Below are 27206 nucleotides of genomic sequence, written 5' to 3'. Positions count from 1 at the left end.
AATTTTGGGCCCAACTGCTTTTAGAGTGCAATGTTATATAGTAGTGTCGTACCTGGGCAAAGTCCCGTGTTGCAGCTCTGGCTTTGCGTCTGTTGGCTCCGGCAAAGGGGTCCTGGGGGAGAGGCCAGAGGATGCCTGTAGCGTTGCCTGACTCCACCACTGCACGGCTCTGCACAAACTGTCCACGCACTCCACACACTCCACTGACATAGATCTGGAATATGGAAAACGTGACCAGACTGTTCATTACCTATTTCACATTGCCTGTGTTATTATAATTATTATGGAGCCGTTTTTGTAGTACAACCGTCATCTGTTGTTTGTGTGCAAGCATACTGGAGTAGTCGTATGTAGTTGATTGGCATTTAGATTAATCACTTTCCAAAGCTCTTCTTTCACACATTTTGGTCAAATGTTGACTTTAATTTCCACTCAGGCTTTAGGTGGATGACTGCAAATCCAAAAGCATGCCCTCATGCTAATCATGAATCTCAATTTCAAACAATGAGCAAGAAGCATATGTTCTCAGATCTCTACAATTCATCATATTTGCGATTTTATCCGCTTAACCGAAAGAGAAGATTTATCATTATTACACATACAAAAGGCATACATAGCATTTCATGAATGCGTGAATCCCAGCCATTTTCACTGACAACCCCCTTCGCTCCCGGCTGTTTTACTGGATTTTGATTGATTTTGCAAGACCCACAGCATATTATGTTCTATTGCTATAAAAAAAAAAGTTTAGAGTCTCTTCTTTCATCAGGAAAAAAAGTATATTTATATCTGTTTCAGTTTTTCAGCAATCAGCATAAGAATATTCCTAAATGTCATCATTATTCAGAAATCTGTTTAAAACCGTGGGGAAACAGCTTGTTGCAACATAGCCCTGGTTGATCTCTTATACTCTGCTGCCACCATTTTTGTAATAACTACCATTGCTTCATGCATTCTCTTCAGTTCAAAGGCTGCCCTCAAAGCCTTCTGTATGCTCTTGCATAAAAAAAAATAAAATAAAATAAAAACGTATAAATACGTCTTTGGGAGCATGATAATATTGGAAATAGAACGCATTTATACGTTTTGGGAAGTAAATGAGTTAATATACAGTACCTTGACAGAAGCTATCATCCGGACACAGCCTGTCCTCAACTTGTGGGTGTGGACATTGACTTTTCTCCTGCTCTCCAGACACAAGAAAACCCGAGTCAAACTCCAAACAGGCCCGGAAACGCCTCTGGACCGAAACCATTTGACTTCCGTTGACAGCCCCTTCCAGGAGTGTGCTGCTGGGGTTCAGGGAGGAGTAAGGCATGCAGGGAGAGCACGGGGTCCATTCTGACCATTCACTGAGGATGACTAAAGAAAAAGCAAAACATGGAGGTATTAAACAATGTGAAAATGTTATTCAACCAAAAAAATAATAATCTTCATATTACCTTCACACTCTCTCATGTCACACTCCAAAGTTCCATCATGGCAAAGGCTGAAGACATACAGGCAGATTAAGAGACTCACTTTGATCAGGTACAAACAAATCAGTTAAGAGACAGGAGTATTAATGGCTGACCAGGTACTGCAGCCGATGGCGACTGTGGACCCCTGAGGAACAGTAACCGGTGTAGGCGATTGTCCTGAAGGCTGGTGCTGCAAGTAGATGCAGCCACAAAGCTCCGATGGTACACAGCTACCATTCTGCTGGAGCAACCCCTGCAAGAACAACAAATACCATTTTTAAAATTACTTGAGGGACTGTGTTAGTTTCGTGTTGATCCTTCTGTTTCTAGCACCGGAGAGCTCATGAAGATAACAAACTTGTTTAAAAAAAAAAAAGATTTAAGATGGCTTGTAATTGATTTATGCATTTTGTAGTTGACTTTCAATGATTTATATCGTACATAAAAGGCAAGCCATGACTGTTAAAGTTATCACAGTAACTAGTGCTGTCATGTTTTATAACTGCAAGGAGCAGCTTTCTGTTCCATATTTCATTACCTGCCCTCCTTACTGCTGTAAGCGCGTATTGTCAGTCCAGCATGAAACATTTTGCAATAAATCAAACCTGAAAGCTCACAAACTTAGCTAAATAACATTATGAAGCTGTCATCGTAGCACATATCAAAGTGATATATTACCAACAGTATATAGCGTGGCATATTTCACTTGTTAATGTTGGTTTAATGCTGGTGTGGTCCCATAAAGTAGTCACCATAAATATCATGGACATTAGAAATGCAAAATGTGTTGTTTTTTTTAAGCCACTACATTTGAAAAATGTCTTATGTGAGGAGTGAGTCCAACATTTTTGTTACTTAGAAATAATATAGCCTATATTGTTTCTAAGTAACAAAAATGTTGGACTCACTTCTGGAAGTTATATGTTTGCTATTTATTTATATAGTTTGTTACCTATATTATATAGGTAACAAACTATACATTAAAACAGTAAATAAATACAAATAAATACAAATTCTTCACCTCATACGCGCTGTGGACCTATATATAGAAGCCCATTCCCGCCAATTAAAAATTAGTTTTATTTGGTTTTATTTTTACTGGCAGAAGCCCATTCCCGGCAATTAAAAAAAGATTATTTATTTTTTTCCCCCCAAATGTCAGAATCCCATTTATATGGAAGCTATTGCATTCACCCCTCCTGTTTTTCTGACAAATTTTTGGGGGGAGCTTTGTTTTTTTTTGAGTATTTATTTTTTATTTTTCTGTTTTTCTGAATATTTTTTCTGTTTTATCGAATATGTTTTTTCTTCCATAAAAAAAATGTAGGAAAAAGTACTCAGAAAAACAGGGGGGGGGGGGGATATATATATATATAAAGTCTAAAACACTCAAATACTCAATAAACAAAGCACCCCCCAAAAATTTGTCAGAAAAACGATTTTTTTCTTCTTCAAGTGAATGCAATGCGCCGTACATTTACAAGTGGGGATTTTTTTTTTTTCTTGGTGGGAATGGGCTTCCATACAATACTTATGACGTCCTTTAAAAAGTAAAAATAAATAAATAACATTCTGGACATTTCTAACTGAGATCCCCTGTAATAAACCATTGCATTGAAATTACCGGTGGACAGTAGCAGCCGGGTGTACACTCCCTGACACCCATACACAGGTCTGTCCGTCCATGGAGCTCACAAAGCTTCTCACAGGGTTTGCCACATGGGGAATACACGAATGGTGCTTCACATTCTAAGAAAGCACGAAAAGAAGAGTATCAACTGTGTAAAATCACACATCTATATTTATTCTGAAACAAACTGGTGGCAATGGTAGTACTTTTTATGCGCCAATTCAGCACACTAGTAGAACAACAAGGGGCAAGCTAGTAGAATGATTTTGGATTACTTGTGTGGTTTTTCCACTACTATTGCTATTAATGATATTAAATAAATGCTATGTAAATAAGTGTGTTAAATATAAACACAATACAATACACAGTGTAGAGAGTACATTGAGCTCTCACCATCACACTGACTGAGGCTGCATGGTTTGCTCTGTGTTTCAACAGGAGTGCACTGCTGACCCCTGGTGGCTGGGGTGACGGCTACGCGGTAACGCTGCTGCCTCTGAGACTCACACGAGCACTCAGACCAAACGCTCCATGCTGACATGGGGCATTCTGCAAAGGGAGGCAGAAACTCTGATGTTTCACGAATATGTATATATAAATATATTTAAAAAAACAAGTTATGTTATAGTCCTAAATAATCTATTAATATAATAAATGTCATCACGAGTAAAGAAAAGAATGATGAAAATGTGTGCCTGTCTGCACCTGGGCATGGTTGCTTGAAACATAGTTGATTCTCTTCTTGGTTCATCTCAGCTTCAATCTCAGCAGAACAAGCTGCCGTTCCTCCCTTCCCGCAGACGCACACCCGACGGCGCACCACAGTCCCCGCCCCACAACTGCGGGAACATGGTGACCATGGCGACCAGGGGCAAAGGTCATCTGAATGTGGTAAGCAAGGGATTAAGAAGTGTATTTACACTCATATGTAACATTTGAGGAAACTAACTACAAACCCAGACAGGGAGTGGCGTGACATTCTTGGTTCTGTCTCTCTGGACCGTCGCAGTGAGAGCCATTGTGACGAGGTGGCGGGTTGATGCAGGCGCGGGTTTGAACTTGTGTTCCTCGTCCACAGGTCACAGAGCAGTCAGACCACACTGACCATGGAGTCCAGCCACCATCCACTGGAATTAACAAAGAGACCATATAAACTGTCCAATTGCTTTGTTGAGAAGATATGTCCCTGCAAGACACTTACTTCAATTAATATACTCACTGTAAGTTGTGTTTTTTTAAATTGAACCAAACAAGCATGAGATAAATAGGCTCGACTAAATGGCCTAACTGTTTGCACTTACTATTATTCATGTAAATGTGACCAACCTCTACAATCGATGTCTTGGCAGTAATCTCCCTCTGGAGTGCATGTGCTGCAAAGTAAATAGCTGATGTTCAACATTCTTGCTCATAGTCAATACATTTACCATTATTTTGTCCTTTTATTGCAAACATATTTCTCACCATTGTTTACACTCTCCCTGAAGCCAGGTGTCTCCCACATATAGCTCCTGGTCGTCATGGAGACAAAGAGGAGGGCAGGGCCCTGGCTCACAGGGCTTATGATTGACTTCCTCAAATTGGCAATCTGTTCCCTCCGTTTCGGAGATGAGAGACCTGAGACACAGCATTGTCATTGCTTCTTAACTGGATCGAAAATAGCAGAGGCAAAACTAAATCAAGTGTTATGACCACATAAAACACACGGACAGACAAAAAAAAAAAAAGAAGTTGTCTCTATGCCAAATGGCAATGGAAGTGTTTTTTTTGGGGAATGTTGAAACTGCTGGCAACAAAAGTGACTACACCCCTAAGTGAAAATGTATGAAGTATTTAATAAAATGTCTAATTGTGTCTAACTTGGATATTGCAGGATGAACCGTAATTTTCTAGTTTGTGGCAAAGATGACGACAAAGCTTCCTATACTACGGAAGAGGATTAGGGCCAGTGAAGAGAAGAAAAAAAGAGGGTCGTCAGGATTCTCGCTTTGTTCTCAGAATTCTGACTTGAGAGTGAGAATTTGGATTTGAAATCACAGAATTCTGACTTTAATGTCCGAATTCTAACTATCACTTTAATCTCAGAATTCTGACTATAAAGTGAGAATTCTGACTTTGTGACGTAGAGCTATGAATTGTGGGGTTAAATCAGAAAGTCAGAATTCTGAGATTAAACTCAGAATTCTGCCAACCTTTATTTTTTCTCTTCACTAGCCATAATCCTCTTCTGTAGCTTCCACATTACTAGAACCTAAATATAATGACTCAGCTGTACCTGTATCTGGTTCTCCGACCCTGCCCACAGGAAACACTGCATGATGCCCAACTGGACCAGGAGCTCCAAGTGCATGTGGCCTGGCAGCTGTGATTGGTGCAGACTAGCTGTCCATTGGTGCAGCTGCAGTTGTTGCAGTCGATCTGATGCCCGCTGCCAGCAGCCCAAATTTGGCCCTGCAAGTCCACACAGTCACACTGCCACAGATGCACGCAAGCGCCATCCTGCTGCAACTGTCCTGCATGCACACACGAGGGACGTGATCAACATTCGATGCTCTCAAGAGGAATGGAATTAAGTAGCAACATTTGCCATTTTGCCACTTGCTGTTGACTGAAAATGACATCACAGTGCCGCAGGTAGCAACTAATCACGGCTCGCCTATTTTCTGCATTTGGTCATGTGACGTTTGGAAACTGAGCCGTGATTGGTCGTAACTGAGCCCTAAGCAACTGTGATGTCTTTTTCAGTTGACAGAAGGTGGCAAAATGGCCTGAAAAGGATAAAAACAGGTGGATTTTACTGCTTAACTCATATTCCACAAAAATAATATTAACTCATTCACTGCCATTGACGGCTATACACGTCGAAAAATCATTTAAACTATTTATATTAGTTAAAAAAAAATCCACTTTTGTTAACAAGAGTATGAAAACCTAGAAAAAAAACATTGTACATTTTAAACAGATATAACGTGTGATTAATCGAGAGTTAACTGTTAAAGTCATGCGATTAATTACAATAAAAAATTTAACCGCCTGTCGCGATAAAAAATCAAATAAAATTAAAAATTAGAGGCGTCAGGTGATTCAAATTTTTAATCGTAATTAATTGCATGACTTCACTAGTTAACCCACGATTAATCACAAATTTTATACCTGTTCTAAATGTACAATAAAAAAAATTCTAGGTTTGCACTCTTGTCAAGAAATAAAGCTTACTTACACTCGCTTTTTACAGTACATCTTTTTAATTTTAACTAAATTTTATGAATTATTTTGAAATTACTGTATCAATGATTAAAAGTTGGAGCCATATTTCTATTAGTTTAAAAAAAAATCCAGTTTGTTAACAAGAGTATGAAAACTTTGGAAAACATTTTTTATTGTACATTTAGAACAGATATAAAACTTTATCTTAAGTTAGCAAGTCATGTTATTAGTTATGATTAAAAAATTTAATTTCCTGACACCCCTAATTTATTCCACTAATGACATAATATGAGCAGACCCTCTGAGCAAACAAGCTTATGCTTATCTGTTAATAAAAAATATTTCTGTACCTTTAGGGCAGCGACATCCGGGCTGACATTCAGCGTTGGTTTGGCACTCGATGCCTTGCTGGAGGTCAGCGCAGCGCTGTGGACACTCGTTGGCACAAGACACGACCTCCTGTCCAGGCGGGCATCCTTGTTCTTCTGACAAGACAAAAACAGAAGGTCAAGAATTTTGCCAAAATGCTCCGAGCATTTTCAATTTGCATAAAGTGCCCCACAGACAATTCTGAAAAAAAATAAAGTGAAGGAATGCACACCATTTTTTGCAATAATGAGCTTGTTCTCAGATAATGATTCGTGACATATGCAAGGGTATGAATACGTATGAATATTTTGTTTATCTCACCGCAGGGTTTGGTGTTGCATGCTTTGACCTGGTTTTTCTCTCCTTGGCACTTCTTTCCTCCGTTCTTGGGTGGAGGGCTGGAGCATGAGCGGGTGCGTATGGAGCGGCCGCCGCCACAGAGCTTATCGCAGCGGGACCACGGACTCCATCGAGACCAGCTTGCATCCACTGCAGACATCAACAATGCACACAGACATGCTGTCAATTCAGAATAACAAGAGACAAATGGCGCAAAACTTTGGTTCAACATTGCAACAGACTGTCTCACCTCGGCAAGGCTTGATGTTACAAAAGCGGCGCTCTATGTTTCCTCCCAGGATGTCATCACACCAGGAGCCATTGGGGCCAGGGCCGAGGAAGGTTCGGATCCTCTGCTGCTGGCCCACGCCGCAGGAACGGGAACAGGAACCCCACATCCCCCAATCTGTCCAGGTACAGTTCCTCTCATCGCAATCGTCCCCGATGCAGAGCTCATCGCCTTCTGTTCGAGGGAAAATGAATTGTCAATTTTTTTTGGACTACAAGCTGGTCACTGGTTCATGGTTGTTAACCAAATGTCATTATACCATCAAAACATGCATCTTTTTTTTTTTTACCTGGGCACTGGGGGAGGTTGCAGGCTTTGTCTTGATGGGAGTTCCCGAAGCAGGGGGGTTTAATGCACTGACGGTAACGGAATTTCATAGCTGGGGAGCGAGCATCACTGCATGTTTTAGTGCATGGACTCCATGTTGACCAGCCAGTGAAACCAGCATCATCATCTATGGAATAAAGAAGTAATGGAATCGTTATAATAAATAATACCTGTAAACATGTGTGAATCATAATTCCATTTACCTGGCAGGGTGGGTTCTTCTGTGGGACCAACACCTGTAACCAACACACACAAAAATGAATTGGCAAATTATTGTGTCTGTAACCTACAGATGAGGATTAGGGCCAGTGAAGAGAAAAAAGGGTTGGCAGGATTCTCATTTTATTTTCAGAATTCTGACTTTAAAGTGAGAATTCTGACTTTAATCACAGAATTCTGACTCTAAATCTTAATTCTCACTTTAATCTCAGAATTCTGAGTATAAAGTGAGAATTCTGACTTTGTGACATCGAGCTTGTGGGTGGGGGTGGGAGTGTGGGGGCTTGGTAGTCAGAAAGTCCGAATTCTGAAATTAAGTCAGAATTCTCACTTCAGAGAATAAAGTGAGAATTCTGACTTTATTCTCTGAGTTCAGACTTTAATCTCAGAAATCTGACTTTAATGTCAGAATTCTGTGATTAAAGTGAGAATTCTGCCAACCCTTTTTTCTCTTCACTGGCCCTAATCCTCTTCCGTAGTAACCTCTGTCCAAATGCTTATTCCCCCCCCCCCCCTACCTGGGCAGTCAGGGGCCTGACAGTAGGTGGTTTCAAGGTAGGGCCCGATGCAATCTCGCCCTCCATGAGCTGGAGCAGGTTGGGTGCAGCCTCTGGTGCGGGTCTTCAGCCCAAGACCTCCACAGGACAACGAGCATGAGCTCCAGGAGCCCCAGGGTGACAAACCGCCGTCAACAGGACAGTGTGCTAAAGAACAGTTCCATCTGCCGTGCTCGCAGAGACTACAAGAGAAGAAGGGTGATTTGTTTTGTTAGCATCGTGAGTAGTGAAGGACAAATGAAGCTTCATGAAGCACTCGTGATATGTTTTGACTCCTTTAGATGGCACTCTTGTTTTAGTGGAAATGTAATCAATTTCCATTGCATTGGCCTTTATATTTAAACCAAAAGTACAATCTAAAGGACTATTGGAGTAAAAAATTATTTCAAGTGATTCATGAAGCTTCATGAAGCTTCATTTTCCCATCACTAACTCTGATAGAAAGCAAGTAATTTACCTCATGTAACATCACCTTTTCAACACAGTTTCTCAATCACTGCACCATGTTTAAATGACATTCAAGAGTTTGTTTAGTGGTGGTGTCATCGGCGAATGCTGAAGATTCTCCCACACGGATATAGGTGTAACGTCATGGTGAGAAGATTGTCCACTCACCAGGAGCTGCAGTCGTGGACCAGTGTGTCTCCAGGCTGGAGCTCTACTCCCTCAGAGATGTTATGGAGGAGCAGAGATGACACTGGTGTGATAGAGACAGTCTGTAGAGTAGCTAGAAACTCCTCATCGACTAAACAGGGACACTCCTGAGACACAATGATGACAATTTTAAGGAACATTTTCAGGCACATGCTTGTAGGATATGAAAGGAACCCACATCCAGACAGACACCGTGATGTTGAAAAGTGTGCAAGGGGCAGTGGCAGCCTTCCTCGCAGCCGTCGGTGTAGCAGCCCTCTCTGCCGCTTATCTGGTCGCAGCTGAAAGGGCAGCCCTCTCCTCGCTCACACTCCCTGTACAGTCGGCCTGGGGGGCAGCCCACTTCTGCTCAACAAAAACATGCATAATTTATAAAAACAGGTTTGACGTCATAGAAGCTTTACAAAAATACTGTTTAACTCATTTACTCCCAGCCATTTTCACTAAAGCAACCTCCTTCGCTCCCGGCAGTTTTACTGGATTTTGATTCATATTATGTTCTATTGCTATAAAAACATGGAACCTACCAAAAGAAAGATCAGTGTCTTCTTTCATCAGGAAAAAAAGTATATTTGCATCTGTTTCTGTTTTGCAGCAATTAGCATCAGAATATAGCTAAGTTTCATAATTATTCACAAACTTGTTGAAAACACTGGCAAAAAGAGCTTGTTGAAACACGGCCCTGGCTGATCTCTTATACTCTGCTGCCAACTGCTGGCCGTTTTTTGTAATAACTACCATTGCTTTAAGCAACCTCTTCAGGTCAGAAGCTGCATCAAAGCCTTTTCTGTATGCTCGAGCATAAACATTTTTTTTAAGAAAACCCCAAAACTTGGGAGTGCAGGACAAAGTATTAAAAACGTATTTATACTTCTTTTTTTTTTAAATATCCACCCATTCATTTTATACCATTGAACTCATTCACGGGTACAGTCGAGTTACTCATAACATTACAACAGATAATATCTGATTTTTTATTTTTTTTGGCTTTGTCTGATTGTCAGTTAGAAATCTAGTCACCGGTTAATAAATGGATGAATTTATTGATTTTGGTGTGGCTTAATCGTCTGGGCTCAATGCTGGCATTTGTGTCTATCTCACTTCCATTTTTAACTATTTTTGCTGTGTTCATGTAAATAGAAAAGTTTTTAAGGGTGTGGATTATTTTCCTTCTGATTTTGATTGTTTCCAACATTTTTTCAGCTCTTTAAATACAGTATATCAATAATTTACTATGTTTTTTTTTGTTTTTTTTACCAACATCAAATTGCACTTTTTTGCTCTATTGTGGGCACCTTTGGCCAAAAATAGCCACAAACAATAGAAAATGGCCTTTTTTCTTTTTTCTTTACCGTGAACATCAATTTGCACTTTTTGTCTCTATCATGGCCACTTTTGACCAAAAAAAGTCACAAACAAACAGATTGTAGTCAAACCAAACACGACCTGATTATTAAAAACAGCTTTGCCTTATAAAGAGTCCAGTGATTTGACTTACCAAGGCAGACCTCTGTATTGCAAGTCTTGCTCTGGCGGCTGATACCACTGCAGGCCGTTGAGCCGCAGGTCCGAAATCGGGACTGCTGGCCGCCACCGCAACTGACTGAGCACACCGACCACTGAGACCAGGGTTGCCAAGGGCCCACGGAGTCTAGAGGCAAGAATATTATACATAGCATACAAAATTATTTCTCATCAATGTTTCTGAAAGAGGGCTAAAAACACATTTGTGTGCCATACAATGCAAAATGTTCCACTTAGAACTTTTAAAAACCTGTGCACAGATGTGTGTTGCAGTCTCTCTGCTGTTCCCCAATTCCCAGGCAGCCTCTCCCTCCATTCTGAGGAGATGGATTATCACACTGGCGTCTCCTTAAGTGAACTCCTACTCCACAGGAAACTGAGCACGAAGACCAAGCTCCCCACTGGCCCCAGCCACCGTCGACATAGCAGCCGGGGAGTGAGTGACAGTGGAAAACTCCAGCTTGGCAGGAGCTAAAGAGAAAAATGAGAAAAGCTGACAAACATCTATCCATCCATTTAGTGTTTGAGACAGCGAAGAGCTGGAGCCAATCATAGGGCACATATTAAAAAAAAAAAGGAATTCAAAGTCACATTCACACCTATGGACCATTTATAGTCAATTAACTTTACATGGAATGTGAGAAGAAGCCGGTCACCACTACATGAAAAAAACATCAATTTATATCAAATGATTCAAACCAATTTTTGCAGTCAGTGATGATCTCCTCTCCGTGACTTGCAAACTGCCAGTCAGTCTCGCCGGGTCTAGAATCTAAACCACCTCAGTGCAGACAAAAAAGGAAGTGGAGAATGTTGCACTTAAACAAATCAGTTTTCAGAATAAAAAAAAAAAAGGACCTCTAACCGGCAGCAGAGCTGTTTTCATATTTGCAGCGACACTCCTCCCTGGTTACACACACGCCATCCTGCAGGACCGTGTCACCCGGGCAACCGCAGGTCTTGCTGCATCCTGGGGAGTCCAGGCACTCCGTGTCACCATGGAGATCAGAACAGGATCGAGGGCAGCGTTTGCCACAAGGCCATTCTTCCTGGCCTCCACCGCAGTCTGGAAAAGGAAATACAATATAGTACGAACTTCATATTTGACTTTATGAAACTCAACCTGATTCGACAGTTTACATTAAAAACTAGGGGTGTCAAAATGAGTGTGTTTTGAGTTGATTTAAAGTTCCTTTAACGGCACAAATGATGACCACCTATCACTTGGAAAGCCTTTACTGAGGGAATTCCAGTCGCATCACAGCAGACACGTCCAGGTCAAAATTTAGCAGTAATAAATTTTATAATAATGCATATATTTGTGGAGACTGGGATCAAGATGAATTATACAATTTCAATTACTTCATTTTTAAGATTAGATAGCTCTTAATATGAAAAGAAAAATGCACTGAGATGTCACCAACGTCTAACAAATACAATTATGCCATCTAGCGGCAGAAAAATGACCTCAACACAAATCAATATCACACTACATCTTTAAAAAAAATTTAACTCAGTTTTATGAGTTATGAAATAACTGTCTCAATAACTAACAAGATAATTAAATCTTATTGAAAAATTATTGTACATTTAGAACAAATTTGTGATTAATCGTGAGTTAACTATTGAAGTCATGCGATTAAATTTTTTTATCGCCTGACACCCCTAGTAAAAACATTTGCAAAATTGACCTGAGCACACAGTCATGTTGTCATGGCAACCACGGCTCTGCATCCTCTCTCCGAGGCAGGGCAGACCACCAAATCTAGCAGGTGGGTTGTTACAGTCTCTGATACGCGTGGACGACCCGGCACACCCGTCGCACGCTGACCATGCTGACCAGGAACTCCAAGAACCTTGCACTATAATAATGACAAATTGTAATGAGAAGCACAAGGGAGGATGTTCTGCCCTAACAAACTAAAAAATCAAACCCTACCTGGACAGAAGGTGATGACAGGACAGGGCTGTCTCTGGATTTGAGCGCCAACGCCATTGTGCATTTCCTGTTCTCCAGTACAAGGCTCCCCGCCGGCTTTGGGTTCGGGACAGCCACAGCTCCTGTAACGGGAAACCGACTCTGCCCCACAGGTCCTGGAGCATGGAGTCCACATAGACCACTCACACCAGCCACCTGATACTGGAAACACAAAGAAAAGGTGATGAATCTAAAGCCAGCTACCTGATACACGTTCATAAGGTACATACGGAAGAGGATTAGGGCTAGTGAAGAGAGAGAAAAAAAGTTTAGCAGGATTCTCATTTTATTCCCAGAATTCTCACTTTAAAGTCAGAATTATTAATTAATTTTACTCAGTCAGAATTCTGACTTTAAAGTGAGAATTCTGACGTTAATCTAAAAAATCTCACTTTAGAGTGAGAATAAAGTCAGAATTCGGACTTTAATCTCAGAATTCTGACGTTAATCTAAAAAATCTCACTTTAGAGTGAGAATAAAGTCAGAATTCGGACTTTAATCTCAGAATTCTGACGTTAATCTAAAAAATCTCACTTTAGAGTGAGAATAAAGTCAGAATTCGGACTTTATTCTCAGAATTCGGACTTTAAAGTGAGAATAATAGTAGCACTAATAAAGTCATAATTCTGACTTTAATGTCAGAACTATGACTTTATATCAGAATTCTGACTTTAAAGTCAGCATTCTCACTTTAAAGTCAGAATTATGACATTACAGTCAGAATTATGATTTTAAAGTCTTTAGCACCTGTGACTTTAAAGTTAGAATTCTGAGAATAAAGTGAAAATTCTCACTTATGTGTCAGAATTCTGAGATTAAAGTGTGGATTCTCACTTTAAAGTCAGAATGTATGTATTTATTCACTTACCTACTTTTTGTTATTAATTTGATGGAAATGTTATTTACTTGTATACTAACTTACAATGTTTGTTTTGTTCCTGTTTTACTTATCTTTACTGCATAGCCGATTTCTGTTCCATGTACAGCACTTTGTATACAGCAAAGCCTGTTTTAAAGTGCTTTATAAATTAAATTGAGTTGAGAATTGTGAGAATAAAGTCAGAATCCTGCCAACCTTTTTTTTCCTCTCTTCACTGGCCCTAATCCTCTTCCGTTGGTACAAAAGTATTGGGCTATCTGGCGATTTTTGTCCGACTCACCTGGGCAGGGGTTTTGGGAGCAGTTAAGCTTCCCTCCCTCACAGGTGCTAAAAAAATGAAATCCCCACATAAATTATGACATACTTAATTGTGTTGATCACTGCATGTGTGAATCCTCCCAACCAGTTGTTACAGCCATCAAGAGCCACAATCACGTCTCCAGGCTCAAGCCGGTGTCCAGTTGTAAGATCAAGGCAGGGACATTCTTCGTGCCCTAAACAGACTGTTCCGTTAGCTGACAAAACCTTTCCCTCTGTACAGTAGCACCCTGGCTCACAAAGCCACTCGCAATGCTGTTTAACAGGAAAAACACAATTTTATAATGATCTAAATGTGTTATCAGTGTGGAAAACAATGAGTTGGGTCGACATGTTTGGAGTGTTACATACTGCCAGGTCATCACAGGAGCGCGGGCAGGATGGTCCACAACTACTGAATGCCGTTCCTGGAACCTTGGAGCATGGCGCCACTGAAATCAAATCATGTTTGTTAAAATAGTGTTAGAATAAATGTACATAAGTTATCCCATATTTACTCTTATGGTATTGCAAAGCATGACTCATGCTCTTGCAGCTTCAAAAACAAGAATTGTGCCCTTATCACAAGATAGAGGGCTCGGGAGAATGTGCTTCAGAGCGGTAGGAGATTGTAACTGAGCACATCTCTGTCCGTTCTCCTCGCGAGCAATAACAATCTAGATCTCTTGTCTTCCTTCCTTGTCTGTCGTTTATTAAATGTTCTCGGTATGACTGAACTTGACAAATAGTGTTGTTCGAAAACGCATGGTGTTGAAACACACAAGCCTACCTGGGCAGTGGGCAGTGTTACAGGCTTTGACCTCAATTCCAAGCCCCTCACAGTAATTTCCGTCTCCTTCAGGGGTCGGATTGTCACAGTCCCTTCTACGGCTCTGAACACCGCCGCCGCATGACTTGGTACACTGCGTCCAATTACTCCAAGGACCCCAAGCACCGTCACCTTGAAGGAGTCGACAACATCGCAATGACAATGCATGCCAATGAAATATTAACGCTGATCACCAAGGTGTCAAATATGACCGTGCATTATTATAGCGTTTAATTCATTCAAACCCCAAAACGTTTTTTAATACTTTGTCTTGCATTCCCCAAAACGTATTTATACGTTTTTTATGTTTCTTTATGCTAGAGCATACAGAAGGCTTTGATGCAGCTTCTGAACTGAAGAGAACGCTTAAAGCAATGGCAGTTATTACAATAAACGGCCAGCAGGTGGCAGCAGAGTATGAGAGATGTTGCGACAAGCTCTTTTCCTCAGTGTTTTAAACAGATTTGTGAATAATGATGAAACTTACTATATTCTAATGCTAATTACGGAAACAGATACAAATGTACTTTTTCTTCCTGATGAAAGAATCATTCTTTCAGGTTCCATTTATAGCCATAGAACACAATATTCTGTGGGCCTTGCAAAATCAGTCAAAATCCAGTAAAACAGCTAGGAGCGAAGGGGGTTGCTTCAGTGAAAATGGCTGGGTGTGAATGAGTTAAGAAGAGATTATTAATGGCAGCACTAACTCACGATCACATGGGTTGGTGACACAGACTTTGTCCTCGCGGTTAGGCCCCGGACATGGCAGGCCATTCCCGGAGCGCTGAGGCCTTGAGCAGAAGCGATATCGGGACTGGAGACCTGCCCCACATGACACTGAACAGTAGCCCCAAGGAGTCCACAGTGACCACTGGCCATCAGCTAGGTGAAAAAAATGAAGGGAGAGAGAATCAATCAAAGGTCATGTTTGCTATTAATCACTGGAAATAATCAAATAATCATACCAGTGCAAATGGCTTGAGAGCAGTTTACAAGTCGTCCTGCTTCACATGTACTGAAATATGGGCATAAATGTTGAAGTTAAAAACGCATGCAGATAAAATGGAAGTAAACAATGACACTTTGCATGTACTTGCCAGTTTTTGCAGTCAGAAGAAATGATGTCTCCTGGTTTGTACTGCTCTCCATCGACATCACAGCGACAATTAGATTCTTGGACGCATTCGCCATCCTGAGTACAGACAATCAAATACATTTACAATGTTTATGTCCTTTTTTTAGGGGGGTCGAAGACACTGACCTGTTGGAAAGTTCCAGTAGGACACTGGCATCCTGGCGTGCAGTTCCGACTGAGGTCCATCGTGAGGTCTGAACATGATACTGCTCCTCTCACACACTGCTTCCATTCCTGCCCTGGCGGGCACACTCTGCTATCCCCTGAAATAGGGATAAGCAATCGTCAATATAAAAATAAGCACCTTGCATAACGGACAACATTTTATTATAACATATCTAACAGATTTCCATCAAATTTGTGAGTTAATTCTGATCAAATGTCATATACAAAGGATCTAAAAAGTCTACACACCCCTGTGAAACTGCGAGCCATTCTCGTTAAGTGTGTGTTTGTCGTACCACATGGCTGCAGATTGCAGGCACTGAACTGTTGTGCTGTGCCATGGACTCTGATAGGCCCACTGGTTCTGCTCCTGTAACCTCCTCCACATGTCACTGAGCACTCCGACCACTTGCTCCATGGTTCTCTTACACCTAGTACACATCACATTATTAACTACTTTGATAAGGGGGGAAAAAACAGCAATTGTAAAAATGTGAAACATGGACAAATATGTCGTCACCGAAGCATGGCTCAATGCTGCATGTGTCGACCCCAACTCTGGCGCCTTCGCAAGGACGGCCTCCAAACTCTGGTGGGGGGTTGGTTCCGGAGCGGTAACGCCTTCTCACACCGACGTCACATGTTCGACTACAGGTGCTCCACTGAGTCCAGCTGCTCCAACCGCAGTCCACTAAGAGGCACAGAGTCACTCAGGATAATGATTAATTGAATTGAATGATAGAAATATAGAATACAATTTAATATAAAAAAACTGTTACGTTAGCAACGTGCAGAGGTGTCAAATCGAGGTCCAGAGAGTAAAATTCCTGCCACAGTTTGGCTTTAGCCTCAGGTGCTAGTTAGCTAGCTTCCTAGCTAGATTCCGTGGTGCTCGTTAACCCGCGAGGAAGCTAGCTAGCTAGCTAGCACTAGGGGTTAAAGCCAAACTGTGACAGGGTTTTTACTTTCTGGACCTGGCTTAGCCACCTCTGTCGACGTGCTAGATTTTAACTTTTAGTATTTGATATTATGGATATTGAGCCACATTCAACGATAAACCAACTCACCAGGACATGAAGTCGTTCCACATGACATTTCTCCATTAGTGCAAGTGCTGTTGAAGACACAATCCGAACAAATCAATCCACTGAAACTATTTCAGACTTAGCCGCAACAGCGTTTGAAGAATACCAATTGTTGCATGCATCTACAGGAAGGGTGGCCCCAGCCGGGTATTGCTCCCCCTGATGGTAACATGGGCATTGGGCCAAAGGCACACAGCTGCCGTTGAGCAAGTATAAGCCCAGTGTGCAGTAGCAGCCATCGTAACAGGCAGTGGCACACTGCACTTCGGTGGAGGTCATGTCCATACAGACCCGTGGGCATGCGCCGCCATGATCCTCACATTCAGATGCTGTCATGTATATCATACCTTTAGGGCAGAGTCCTAGAAGGAGAATAAGGGACACAATGACTTCTATGTATTTACAGTGTTCATGTACATTACACACTCTAAAAAAAAAAAAAAATTATGTCAAACATAACTCAAGTTGGGTCAAGGATGGACCGACCAAACTTTTTGAGTTATTCAACCAAATATTTTTTGGCTTGTTTTGTGGGTTATTCATTTGACCCAACTTTTTGTGTTAATTAAGTAACCCAATTGAATTGGGTCAAAAATCAACCGTCCCACAAAAACTTGAGTCCAATTAAATTAATAAACCACAAAGCAACCAAATATTTTTTAGGTTGTTTTGTGGGTTATTCATTTGACCCAACTTTTAACGGAAGAAATGGCCCTAATGTGAGTGTGCCCTTAATTAGGTCAAAAATGAACTGACACAACTCAAAAAGTAAAAAATTAAATTAACCCACAAAGCAACCCAATTCCAGTATATGTTTTGTTTTTTTGTGGGTTAATCATGTTTCCCAACTTTTTGGGTCAATTGAATAACCCAACAAGTTGGGTTAATTCCTTTTTGATCCAATTTGGCTCATTTTTTAGCCAATTGTTGTGGACACTCTTAAAACTGTTGGGTCAAGAACAACTCAATTTGGGTCCAAATTTGGATGACCTGTTAACTTAGGTCAATTTGACCCAACTTTCTGAATTGGTTTGTACAAAACAACCCTGTTTAAAGTTTTTGAATTTCTGAATTGAACTTTATGAATTTTGTACAAAACAACGCAAAGCTGGGTCAAATTGACCCAAGTTAGTGGGTCAATCTAATTTTTGACTCAACAGTTTTTAGAGTGTATATTTTATGCTTACAAATTTGTTTGGGTAAACTATTAAAATGTTTCTATACAGTCTTAACTGTATATCATATATTTTCACGCATCCCAGGATTCACAGTATTTACATTGAGAAAATGTAAATGTAAATGTAACATTCCCACACCACATTATGGTCCTACTAAGGATCAGCAACAAGATAACATAATACCTGAGCAGGGATGGGCGTTACAGTCTGCTGTCTGAATGTGTGGACCGGGACAGTTTCTGCCCCCATGTTGTGGAGGGGGTGAAGTGCAGAATCGCTCTCGTGTTTGGACACCAGAATTACACTCAGATGAGCAGAGAGACCACGGGGCCCACGCAGACCATCCACCATCCACTAGTATTACAACACAGTGTCATTTGAATATTGTTTACACTCATGAGAAATGAAGACTCCTACCTGCACAGTGGACAATGTTGCACGGCTCCTGCTGTGCGCCATCTCCATCGCAGGTAGACTGAGCATTGGTGTGGTTGCAGCTTCGGAATCGTTGTCTGATTCCAACATCGTCTGCATGATGGAAACATGTCTTACTGCATTCTGACCAGCTTGTCCATTTACTCCAAATTCCATCTGGTTCTTCTGCAATAAAATAAAAAGGGGAGAAAAAGTCATACTAACAATAATAACTCAGACTAAAATGAACATATAGAATTAAGCTAAAATAATAAGTGTCAATGTTCTCTGTGGATATATGAAAATGTGTACCGGTGTGGCAGGCAATGGAGCACCGTTGAACTTCAGAGGAGTCTCCTGGGCAGAGATGCCCTCTGAGGGATGCTGTCTGATTCACTGGAGACCTAACAGAACAAGTCATTCTCAGCTTGAAGACATACAAATGCATCTAAATCGGACAGCTGTTCACCTGTAGCGCTGTTGCAGCCCGAGCCCACAGGTGACATCACACGGCGACCATGACGACCAGGCTGACCACTGACAGGTTGTTGCGCAAATGGAGGCGTTACAGGTAACTTGTCCTTCCTGGCACGTACTTTTGGAGACAAATTTACATTATCTTTGTGTACCGAATGAACTGATTACAATTTCATAAGTTAGGTGATTACTGTTTTCACAAAGCCTTCAGCTATGAAGACCAAGAATAGATCAAACAAAGTGGAATATAAATAAAAGAAATACATCCCACCATGTAGTACAATGGTCCCTGCTGATCGTCTGTCCTGGCTGCAGTTTTTGGCCGTTCCAGTGACAAACACATTGGCTTGCTTTCACACATTGTCCTCCCTGTAGGTACATTCCGTTGGGACAGCGGCAGCCTGGGGTGAGAAAATGAATTTATACCTAAATCTGTATTTGAGTTAGGATTCCAAGAGGAGATAGATACTGGCATTGAGTCAGTGTCAAGAATTGCAACTGCAGCATTCCCTCTTACATCGTGATAAGACTATTTTGGGCTAAAAAACAAAAACAAAAATTGAGGCCCGATACACATTTGGCTTACCAAATCTAAACTACTAGGATATAGCTGCTTCTACATTCATGTTACTAAAGAAATGAGCATCAACAAAACACACAGTCCATTAAAAATAGCTGAGTATATTTACATTCCAGCCAGTCTTAAACCCACTCAAGGAAGTGCATGTTGTATATATAGGCCAACCTGGTTTACATTCTTCAGTGCAGTTGTTGGTGAAGCTGAGATGTGAGCATGTAGGAGGGCAAGGCTCAACTCTCCCAGTCAGGCAGTCTGTCTCGGACACGAGCACCATACCATTGACACAACCTGGAGAAACATTTTTAACTATCACATACTGTGTCATGTTTCAGTTCTGTGGGGGTTAAGGTTTTTGTTTGTTATGGGTGTTCTTGTTTTTTTTGTCATGTATTCCTGGTTTCTTCCCTTGTCTTGTTATGTTTAACAACGTCCACCTGTGTGGGTCTTCCCTTCCCCAGGTGTTTAATTTGTGTTGGTGTATTTAGTCTGTTGTGTTTGTCCAGTCGGTGTGAGTGCATTGTCTGTGTTATGTGTGGAAGTTCGTGTTTCTCGTCTTCGTCACAGCCTCAGCCACAGCCAAGAAAATGTCACAGCCACAGCCGCAGACAAGTCATAGCCACACCACAGCTCGTCAAATCAAGGCAAGTAAGGCCCTGTCACATACTGTCTAATCACATCCTGTTCTGTTACTGTAAGTTACGTCGTCCTGTCCGGTCGCGACGTTCTGTCCAGTCGCAGCGTCCTGTCCAGTCGCGACGACCAGTCTAGTCATGTCCTGTCCAGTCGCAACGACCAGTCTAGTCCCGTCCTGTCCTGTCCAGTTGCGATGACCATTCTAGTCATGTCCTGTCTTGTCCAGTTGCGACGACCAGTCTAGTCCTGTCCTGTCCAGTCACGACGACCAGTCTAGTCCTGTCCTATCGCGACGACCAGTCTAGTCCTGTCCTGTCCAGTTGCGACGACTAGTCTAGTCATGTCCTGTCCTGTCCAGTCGCAACGACAAGTCTCGTCATGTCCTGTCCTGTCAAGTCGCAACGACCAGTCTAGTAATGTCCTGTTCAGTCGCGACGACCAGTCTAGTCCTGTCCTGTCGCGACGACCAGTCTAGTCCTGTCCAGTCGCGACGACTAGTCTAGTCATGTCCTGTCCTGTCCAGTCGCAACGACAAGTCTAGTCATGTCCTGTCCTGTCAAGTCGCAACGACCAGTCTAGTAATGTCCTGTTCAGTCGCGACGACCAGTCTAGTCCTGTCCTGTCCAGTCGTGAAGACCAGTCTAGTCCCGTCCTATCCAGTTGCGACGACCAGTCTAGTCCCGTCCTGTCCAGTTGCGAAGACCAGTCTAGTCCTGTCCAGTTGCGAAGACCAGTCTAGTCCTGTCCAGTCGCGACGATTAGTCGCGACGACCAGTCATGGTTGTCTGTTCACCCTTCTTTTCTGTGCTTCATTCAAGTCCCACATATTGCACTTGGTTTCTGTTTCACTGCCTTACTTCCCTGTATTTGGGTCCTCTAGCCCTCAAATGCTCATGTCCCACATGACATACTGTTCATTTTCTATGAATACAAAGTATGTTTTGGGTCATAATAATATTTCATCTTTTAAACATTCATTAAATGTCATGGTGAAAGAATGACATTCAGGCTATGTTTATTGCTTACTCAAGCACCAATCACAGAAAATGTTATGTTTGTTTGAGAATGACTCACCTGTTTGTGTACCCGTGTCTTTGGTGCAAGGTTGGCTGTTGCAGCTCTGACTCTGCTGGCTCATACCCTCGCAATCCCTCCCATCATTTTTGGGGGCGGGTACAGAACAGGTTCTCTTCCTCTGCCTGACACCTCCTCCACACTGAGCATCACACTCGGACCACTCTGTCCACTCTGACCAATGACCGTCAACTACAAGAGGTGAAAATAGATGAGCGATTTTACGAGAGACCCCAGCAGGATATAATACTGTCAAGAAACCTGGGCATGGTCGTGGGAAGCAGGCGCGGCTGTCAAACTGGGCCCCACTGCAGGATCCTCCAGGTAGCGCTTCCCTCACAATGTCTCTCTGTCGAAACAGTGAGCCCAGACCACAGGACACACTACACTGACTCCATGAAGTCCACAGGGACATGATGCAGTCAGCTGGAAGATGACAGAACATCGTCTTTCACTTCCACGTCAGATTTTATGAATTTGATTTGATGCTATATATTTTCCATACTGCAGTCTTTTTCATCAGAACCATCCACGCAGTCCTTCTGCAGATCACATCTGCGGTCCAGGTGGACACATTCGCCGCTTTTACAGGAGAACTGCTTGGGGGAGCAGGGACTCGGCAATGCGGGGCGCTGTGTAGTAACTGGACTTACTAAGGAACCTAATTGGTCATTTGGGTAAAAATAATGCAATTTATTAACCTTTCACATAAGAATGTATTTGGAAACTATCATATCACAGATTATTCATGCATACCACATCTCTCTTCGTCAGACCCGTCCAAACAGTCCCGCCTGCCGTCACACACCTGAGCCGAGTTGACGCAGCCAAATGAGCGGCATGCAAACTGGCCTTCCACACAAAGCACTCTGGGCAAGCCCCCATCACGGGGGGTTGTGGTGATCCACTGAGCTGTAAAATACAGAGTCTCTGTCTGTTCAGTAAAAGGCGCATGAAATCATGGATCCAGAACTAGCAACATTGTTTTGTGTCTCTCACGCTTTGTGGTTTGTAAACCAGGAACTCCAGGCTGGTGCGATGGAGTGAAATGCAGCCCGGGCTGGCCTGTAGTCACTTCTAGTGGGAAAAATCAATAGTGTTTTATTTTAATTTTCTTGAATTTTTTATTTGATCATGAAAGATTCAGTAAGAAATGTTAAAGCGCAACCTGGTACATGAATAATTAATAATAATATACAAGTCATATTTATACCAAAAAAAAATGGGGGGGATATTCAGAATTCTGATTTCTTGTTTCTCTGGTCAAACAGAAAACCATTAAAATTATTCCGTAAAGCGCCCTCACAATAACTCAACAAATTGTCTTTTGAAAACTGCTAAAAAAATTATTTAAAAAACTAATTATTTCATATAAAGCAATTTGTTAAGTAGTGAAAATGTTACTTTTCCTGGCAACTAGTTACTGTCATTATGAATTCAATTACTAACTCAGTTACTTTTTTTAAGCAGGTAATTAGTAACTAATACTAATTGTTTTTATAAAGTAACATTCCCAACACTGTTCAACACTCAGCTATTAATGTCTAAACTACTGACAAAAGTGAGTACAGACATTCATTTGCCAAGAGATGGCATATCAATATTAATTTCCAGTGACCAGTGTGAGATGTCAAAAAGTGAAAACACTGAATGCAACACACATGCTTCCCCATCACATCTGCAATACACTAGGTAGAGAAATGGTTAACTGAAACCATTTAGTACAATTTCACTTAGGGGTGCAGTCACTTTTGTTGCAAGCAGTTAAAACATTATTTTGCAGAAGTGACTGTCAATTTTTAAGTGTTGTCCCTTTTTTGAGATATTCTACATACTCCTCCATAATGGAACTTGACATATATAAAGTTCAATTGTCAAGATTACAAGTTATGCAAAGTTTAAAAGTTTTTTTGTCTTTTTTTTTACCGATGTGTGGAGTGGTGACTTTCCAAAGTCCAGGTTGTCCTGTGACTCCATCTGTAGCCACACCGGGCAGACCACCTCGTGGCTTGGTGGTTTGGAGTCCTGGGGCACCGGTTGTCCTGTCACCATGGAAGCCTGGTTTACCTGTGGAACTAGTCTCGTTTTGAAAACCTGGAGAGCCTGTTTAGAAGAAGATGGCGAAACAAGAATTTGGATTGTGTGCATTTTCGGTTAATCCCGAAAATTTTACCCATTGAGTAGTTTATAATGGAGTTCTTACCACAATTCATCTCGTCTGTATGATCCTTGCAGTCCAGTCGGCCATCACAAACCACAGCAATAGGAACACATTGCTCACTGTGCTGGCAAGCAAACTGGCCTGTTTTACAACGTTGCGCTGTCACTTTCCCAACACCAGAGGGGGTTGTAACACTGCTGGGGGTCACCAGCTCATCTGCAATACACATCAAGACAAACATTGCGGCAGCTCAGTTTAGCTCATTCACACCGAGCCATTTTCACTGAAGCAACCCCCTTTGCTCCCGGCTGCAAGGCCCACAGAAAATTGTGTTCTATTGCTATAAAAACATGGAACCTACCAAAAGAAAGATTAGAGGCTCTTCTTTCATCAGGAAAAAAAAAGGTATATTTGTATCTGTTTCCGTTTTGCAGCAATTAGCATTAGAATATAGCTAAGTTTCATCATTATTCACTAATCTGTTTAAAATAGTGGGGGGAAGAGCTTTTTGCAACATGGCCCTGATTGGTCTCTTATACTCTGCTGCCACCTGCTGGCCACTTTTGTAATAACTACCATTTCTTCAAGCGTTCTCTTCAGTTCAGAGGTTGCATCATTTTTATTTTTATTTTAATGATTAAATAAGTTTTTGGGACCATGGTCATATTTCAAATAGAACGTATTTATACGTTTTTGAGGAGCAAATGAGAACGAATTGTCCTCCGTAGAAAGACAAAAATGAAAACGGACAGGAAATTGTCACCTCCTCTGCAGCCAAGGATCTCAACACGTAGATTGAACGTGTGTCTGAACTCCACAGGGATGATGCGCAGGTAGCGGGCCCTGACAAGCCTACTGAGCCAGCGGGTCACAGGAGTCCGACCAACCATTCGTACCTCAAACACCTACACCATAGCAATAAAAGGACTTTATAAATATCAAGAGTTTTGCTACTTTTGATTATTCTATTCTATTATTATATGTTGAATACCTTAGCAGGACTATCGGGCTTGCCATCCTGTGTATAGTTGGTGAAGAGGCTGCCGTGTAGGGCGAACGCTAATCTGTATTTCGTGAGGTACCCCCACATGCGTTCACTGCCCTGCATCACAACCCCTGAAATCCATGTGGGCTCCAGGAAATCGACCTGGAAGTACGGTTGGAGGTCTGTAGGCAAGGGGCTCCAACCAGGCTCCATAACTTGACTGCAAACCCCACGGACAAAAACATTGAATGTATCTTTTCAGTAATGATTTTTTAAAAAGCACTTTATCACTTACACATTAGGAACGATATTCAGCCGGCCAGCATCGGCAGGATTGTTCTCACGGTAGGAGGATGAGGTCAGCTGACCATAACGAATGATTCCATCCTCCAGTCCAAGTGCAGATGAGCAGATGCCTACAAAGATATGTACCGGGGTTTCAGGCGATTACAATTTTTAATCGGAATTAATCGCATGACTTCAATAGGTAACTCATGATTAATCGCCTTTTCACAATAGTTCATACAATGGAGTTAAAATTAAAAAGATGTACTGTAAAAAACTAGTATGATATTGATTTGTGTTGGTCATTTTTCTGCCACTAGGTAGCATAATTGCATTTGTAAGACATTGGTGACAGCTCGGTGCATTTTTCTTTTCATATTAAGAGCCATCTTTTATTTAACATAAAGTAACTGGTGAAATTCTGCACATTTTTTAAATTGTAAAATACAACTTGACTCCAGTCTCCACAAATATATGCATTATTATTACATTTATTACAGTGCTGCTAAATTTTGACGTGTACATGTTTGCTCCGTTGTGACTGGAATTTCCCCAGTACAGGCTTTCCAAATAAGGGGCGGTCATTAATTGCGCGTTAAAAAAAATTGTGCCATTAAAGGAACTTTAAATTAACTCAAAATTAACACACTCATTTTGACACCTCTTCAGCATGTATGATATATTGAAAACACTATACATTAAGACACAAGGAAGGGGGAGGGGGACAACTATTCACCAGCTAACTAAGTAGCACAAGAACTTACCACGATATCCAGGGCCACCATCCTGTAAAGGCATATAAAATTCATATTGACGCATTTAAACTTCCTATTATCTTTACCTTTTGTTGTTAACAAAGAAATCGTTCTGCTTACTGTTGGTAATAATGCAGGGTGAGTCACAGGGATCCTGGAAGGAGTCCTGATAGGGGCGGCGGTGGGTGTGTATGGTCTGTAAATACATTTGTATGATATATCAGCAGGGTTTCAACTAAATAAAATATGAATTCAAAATTGTATGCAATTTATTGACCTTACCTGTCAGACTGAGTGGTGATATTCTCATGCAGGTGACATTCTCTTTCATCATCTCCTCTTGGACAGTGGGGAATCCCATCGCAACGTTTTCCTGAGTCAATACAGCCCCCTGGTGGGAGGCATAAGTACTGACCACCAGGGCAGCTTTGAAGACTTGTGACTGTTGGGTAGGTCTGCGTTCCTGGAATAAGGGCAGTGCACATTTATTTTAGTGTTAATGCATTTCATTTCACTAGACTACAGAAAATGAGACAAAAATCTCACCACAGTACATCTCATCTGATCCATCACCACAATCATCGACCCCATCGCAGATAACTCCTGACGGGCCGGCTGGCACACAGCGTTTATTTTTACATTGGAGTTCCTTTTCTCTGCAGCCACCTATTGGTGAGGTGATCAAAGTCGGTGTGGGTGAGGTTGACCATGAGTGGTAAGCTGAGCCAGAGGAGAACAAAAATAAGTTTATATTTAATGCAGAGCTTTTAATTGCAAAAAAATATTTAAGTTAACGAAAATTTGTTTTTAAAACATTTAATACAACTAAAATTCTAAAAATTATTTGGGTAACAAAACAAAATGAAAATGAAAATGCTTTTTAAAAAACAGAAAACTAACTGAAACTCCATTTTATGTTTACAAAGCTAACTAAAACGAACTATAATTATTAGTTATTATTATGGTAATTACATTAATACATGAGCCTTTGGGCATTATTTTAAATGTGATTTTTATTTTTCTGAGAGAGCTCAGTATTGTTTCAAATTTGATTTTAAGTATATTTATTTCGATATAAACCGGAATAAAGACGTGTGTCACACAGAAGTGACATCATCTAGCAGCAGCCAATAAAAAGCACTTTCAGATTATGTCGCTCCTCGGCGACAATTTTGCGTGCTTGACTTTTGGCTCCAATGGCTCCCCTTTCCGTTTTTTGTTTTGTTTTTTGTTTTACTCAGACGAAATGCAACACTAGGTAAAAAATACGTTACTTTTTTCATTTTACCATGGTGTTTTCTAAATATTGCACACAAGTAATGCACATTTTTTATACTGAAACTAACTGAAACTAGACTAAGTGCAATTTCTGGAGCAAGTGCGTGGGAATGCTGAAAACTGAATGCTAATATTTGAATGCTAAGATTTGAATGCATGTGGAATGCTTATGAGGTAAATTGAGAGATAAATTATGAAATTATGACCTCCTGGTTACTGGACAATGCACTTTACCAATTGTGCCACCGAGCAGTATGGTAATGATGACAAACTATATGTATGGAAGTGGGCGTGGAAATTTCGGAGAAGTTGTTGTTTAACCTTAAATTGTGCGAATACTGTAAGTAATGTGGAATCAGACGATTTATATACCCCGGGAAGAGTGAATTTTTGAAGCAAGTTGAAATTTTTTACAGTGTAAATCGGAAGTATTATGTGG

The 27206-nt window shown here is 41.2% G+C and overlaps 1 protein-coding gene across 2 annotated transcripts in view; it reads right to left on the bottom strand.

Moving 5' to 3' along the window:
• sspo (SCO-spondin) overlaps window positions 1–27206 on the bottom strand; it is a 73568-nt gene that overhangs the window by 19297 nt on the left and 27065 nt on the right. The window contains exons 47-103 of one of the 2 annotated variants that reach the window (XM_086065953.1): window positions 26036–26209; window positions 25772–25952; window positions 25610–25685; window positions 25499–25520; window positions 24745–24865; window positions 24456–24669; window positions 24228–24369; window positions 23507–23680; window positions 23230–23406; window positions 22303–22380; window positions 22060–22215; window positions 21809–21964; window positions 21565–21729; window positions 21304–21495; window positions 19762–19884; window positions 19288–19417; window positions 19009–19134; window positions 18852–18943; window positions 18543–18725; window positions 18309–18479; window positions 17054–17309; window positions 16930–16976; window positions 16383–16553; window positions 16159–16293; window positions 15824–15960; window positions 15660–15754; window positions 15528–15577; window positions 15274–15444; window positions 14521–14691; window positions 14103–14182; window positions 13837–14006; window positions 13714–13760; window positions 12515–12715; window positions 12267–12437; window positions 11441–11641; window positions 11275–11347; window positions 10826–11046; window positions 10550–10702; window positions 9230–9396; window positions 9013–9158; window positions 8359–8579; window positions 7825–7857; window positions 7584–7748; window positions 7256–7468; window positions 6988–7155; window positions 6648–6782; window positions 5366–5603; window positions 4555–4707; window positions 4417–4463; window positions 4047–4217; window positions 3796–3972; window positions 3484–3639; window positions 3085–3209; window positions 1574–1713; window positions 1443–1489; window positions 1117–1362; window positions 53–214 (exon numbers count right to left, since the gene is read on the bottom strand). In XM_086065953.1, the coding sequence (XP_085922079.1) occupies window positions 53–214; window positions 1117–1362; window positions 1443–1489; window positions 1574–1713; window positions 3085–3209; window positions 3484–3639; window positions 3796–3972; window positions 4047–4217; window positions 4417–4463; window positions 4555–4707; window positions 5366–5603; window positions 6648–6782; window positions 6988–7155; window positions 7256–7468; window positions 7584–7748; window positions 7825–7857; window positions 8359–8579; window positions 9013–9158; window positions 9230–9396; window positions 10550–10702; window positions 10826–11046; window positions 11275–11347; window positions 11441–11641; window positions 12267–12437; window positions 12515–12715; window positions 13714–13760; window positions 13837–14006; window positions 14103–14182; window positions 14521–14691; window positions 15274–15444; window positions 15528–15577; window positions 15660–15754; window positions 15824–15960; window positions 16159–16293; window positions 16383–16553; window positions 16930–16976; window positions 17054–17309; window positions 18309–18479; window positions 18543–18725; window positions 18852–18943; window positions 19009–19134; window positions 19288–19417; window positions 19762–19884; window positions 21304–21495; window positions 21565–21729; window positions 21809–21964; window positions 22060–22215; window positions 22303–22380; window positions 23230–23406; window positions 23507–23680; window positions 24228–24369; window positions 24456–24669; window positions 24745–24865; window positions 25499–25520; window positions 25610–25685; window positions 25772–25952; window positions 26036–26209 (8313 nt within the window). Of the gene's footprint in view, window positions 1–52; window positions 215–1116; window positions 1363–1442; window positions 1490–1573; window positions 1714–3084; window positions 3210–3483; window positions 3640–3795; window positions 3973–4046; window positions 4218–4416; window positions 4464–4554; window positions 4708–5365; window positions 5604–6647; window positions 6783–6987; window positions 7156–7255; window positions 7469–7583; window positions 7749–7824; window positions 7858–8358; window positions 8580–9012; window positions 9159–9229; window positions 9397–10549; window positions 10703–10825; window positions 11047–11274; window positions 11357–11440; window positions 11642–12266; window positions 12438–12514; window positions 12716–13713; window positions 13761–13836; window positions 14007–14102; window positions 14183–14520; window positions 14692–15273; window positions 15445–15527; window positions 15578–15659; window positions 15755–15823; window positions 15961–16158; window positions 16294–16382; window positions 16554–16929; window positions 16977–17053; window positions 17310–18308; window positions 18480–18542; window positions 18726–18851; window positions 18944–19008; window positions 19135–19287; window positions 19418–19761; window positions 19885–21303; window positions 21496–21564; window positions 21730–21808; window positions 21965–22059; window positions 22216–22302; window positions 22381–23229; window positions 23407–23506; window positions 23681–24227; window positions 24370–24455; window positions 24670–24744; window positions 24866–25498; window positions 25521–25609; window positions 25686–25771; window positions 25953–26035; window positions 26210–27206 lie in introns of both variants that reach the window. The other variant, XM_086065952.1, reaches the window with a different exon arrangement.

Source organism: Leptonotus elevatus, chromosome 21 (genome assembly GCF_054856555.1).
Source record: "Leptonotus elevatus isolate MCC_2025b chromosome 21, RoL_Lele_1.0, whole genome shotgun sequence".
Taxonomy (NCBI): domain Eukaryota; kingdom Metazoa; phylum Chordata; class Actinopteri; order Syngnathiformes; family Syngnathidae; genus Leptonotus; species Leptonotus elevatus.
This window is presented reverse-complemented; position numbering and strand designations above follow the sequence as displayed.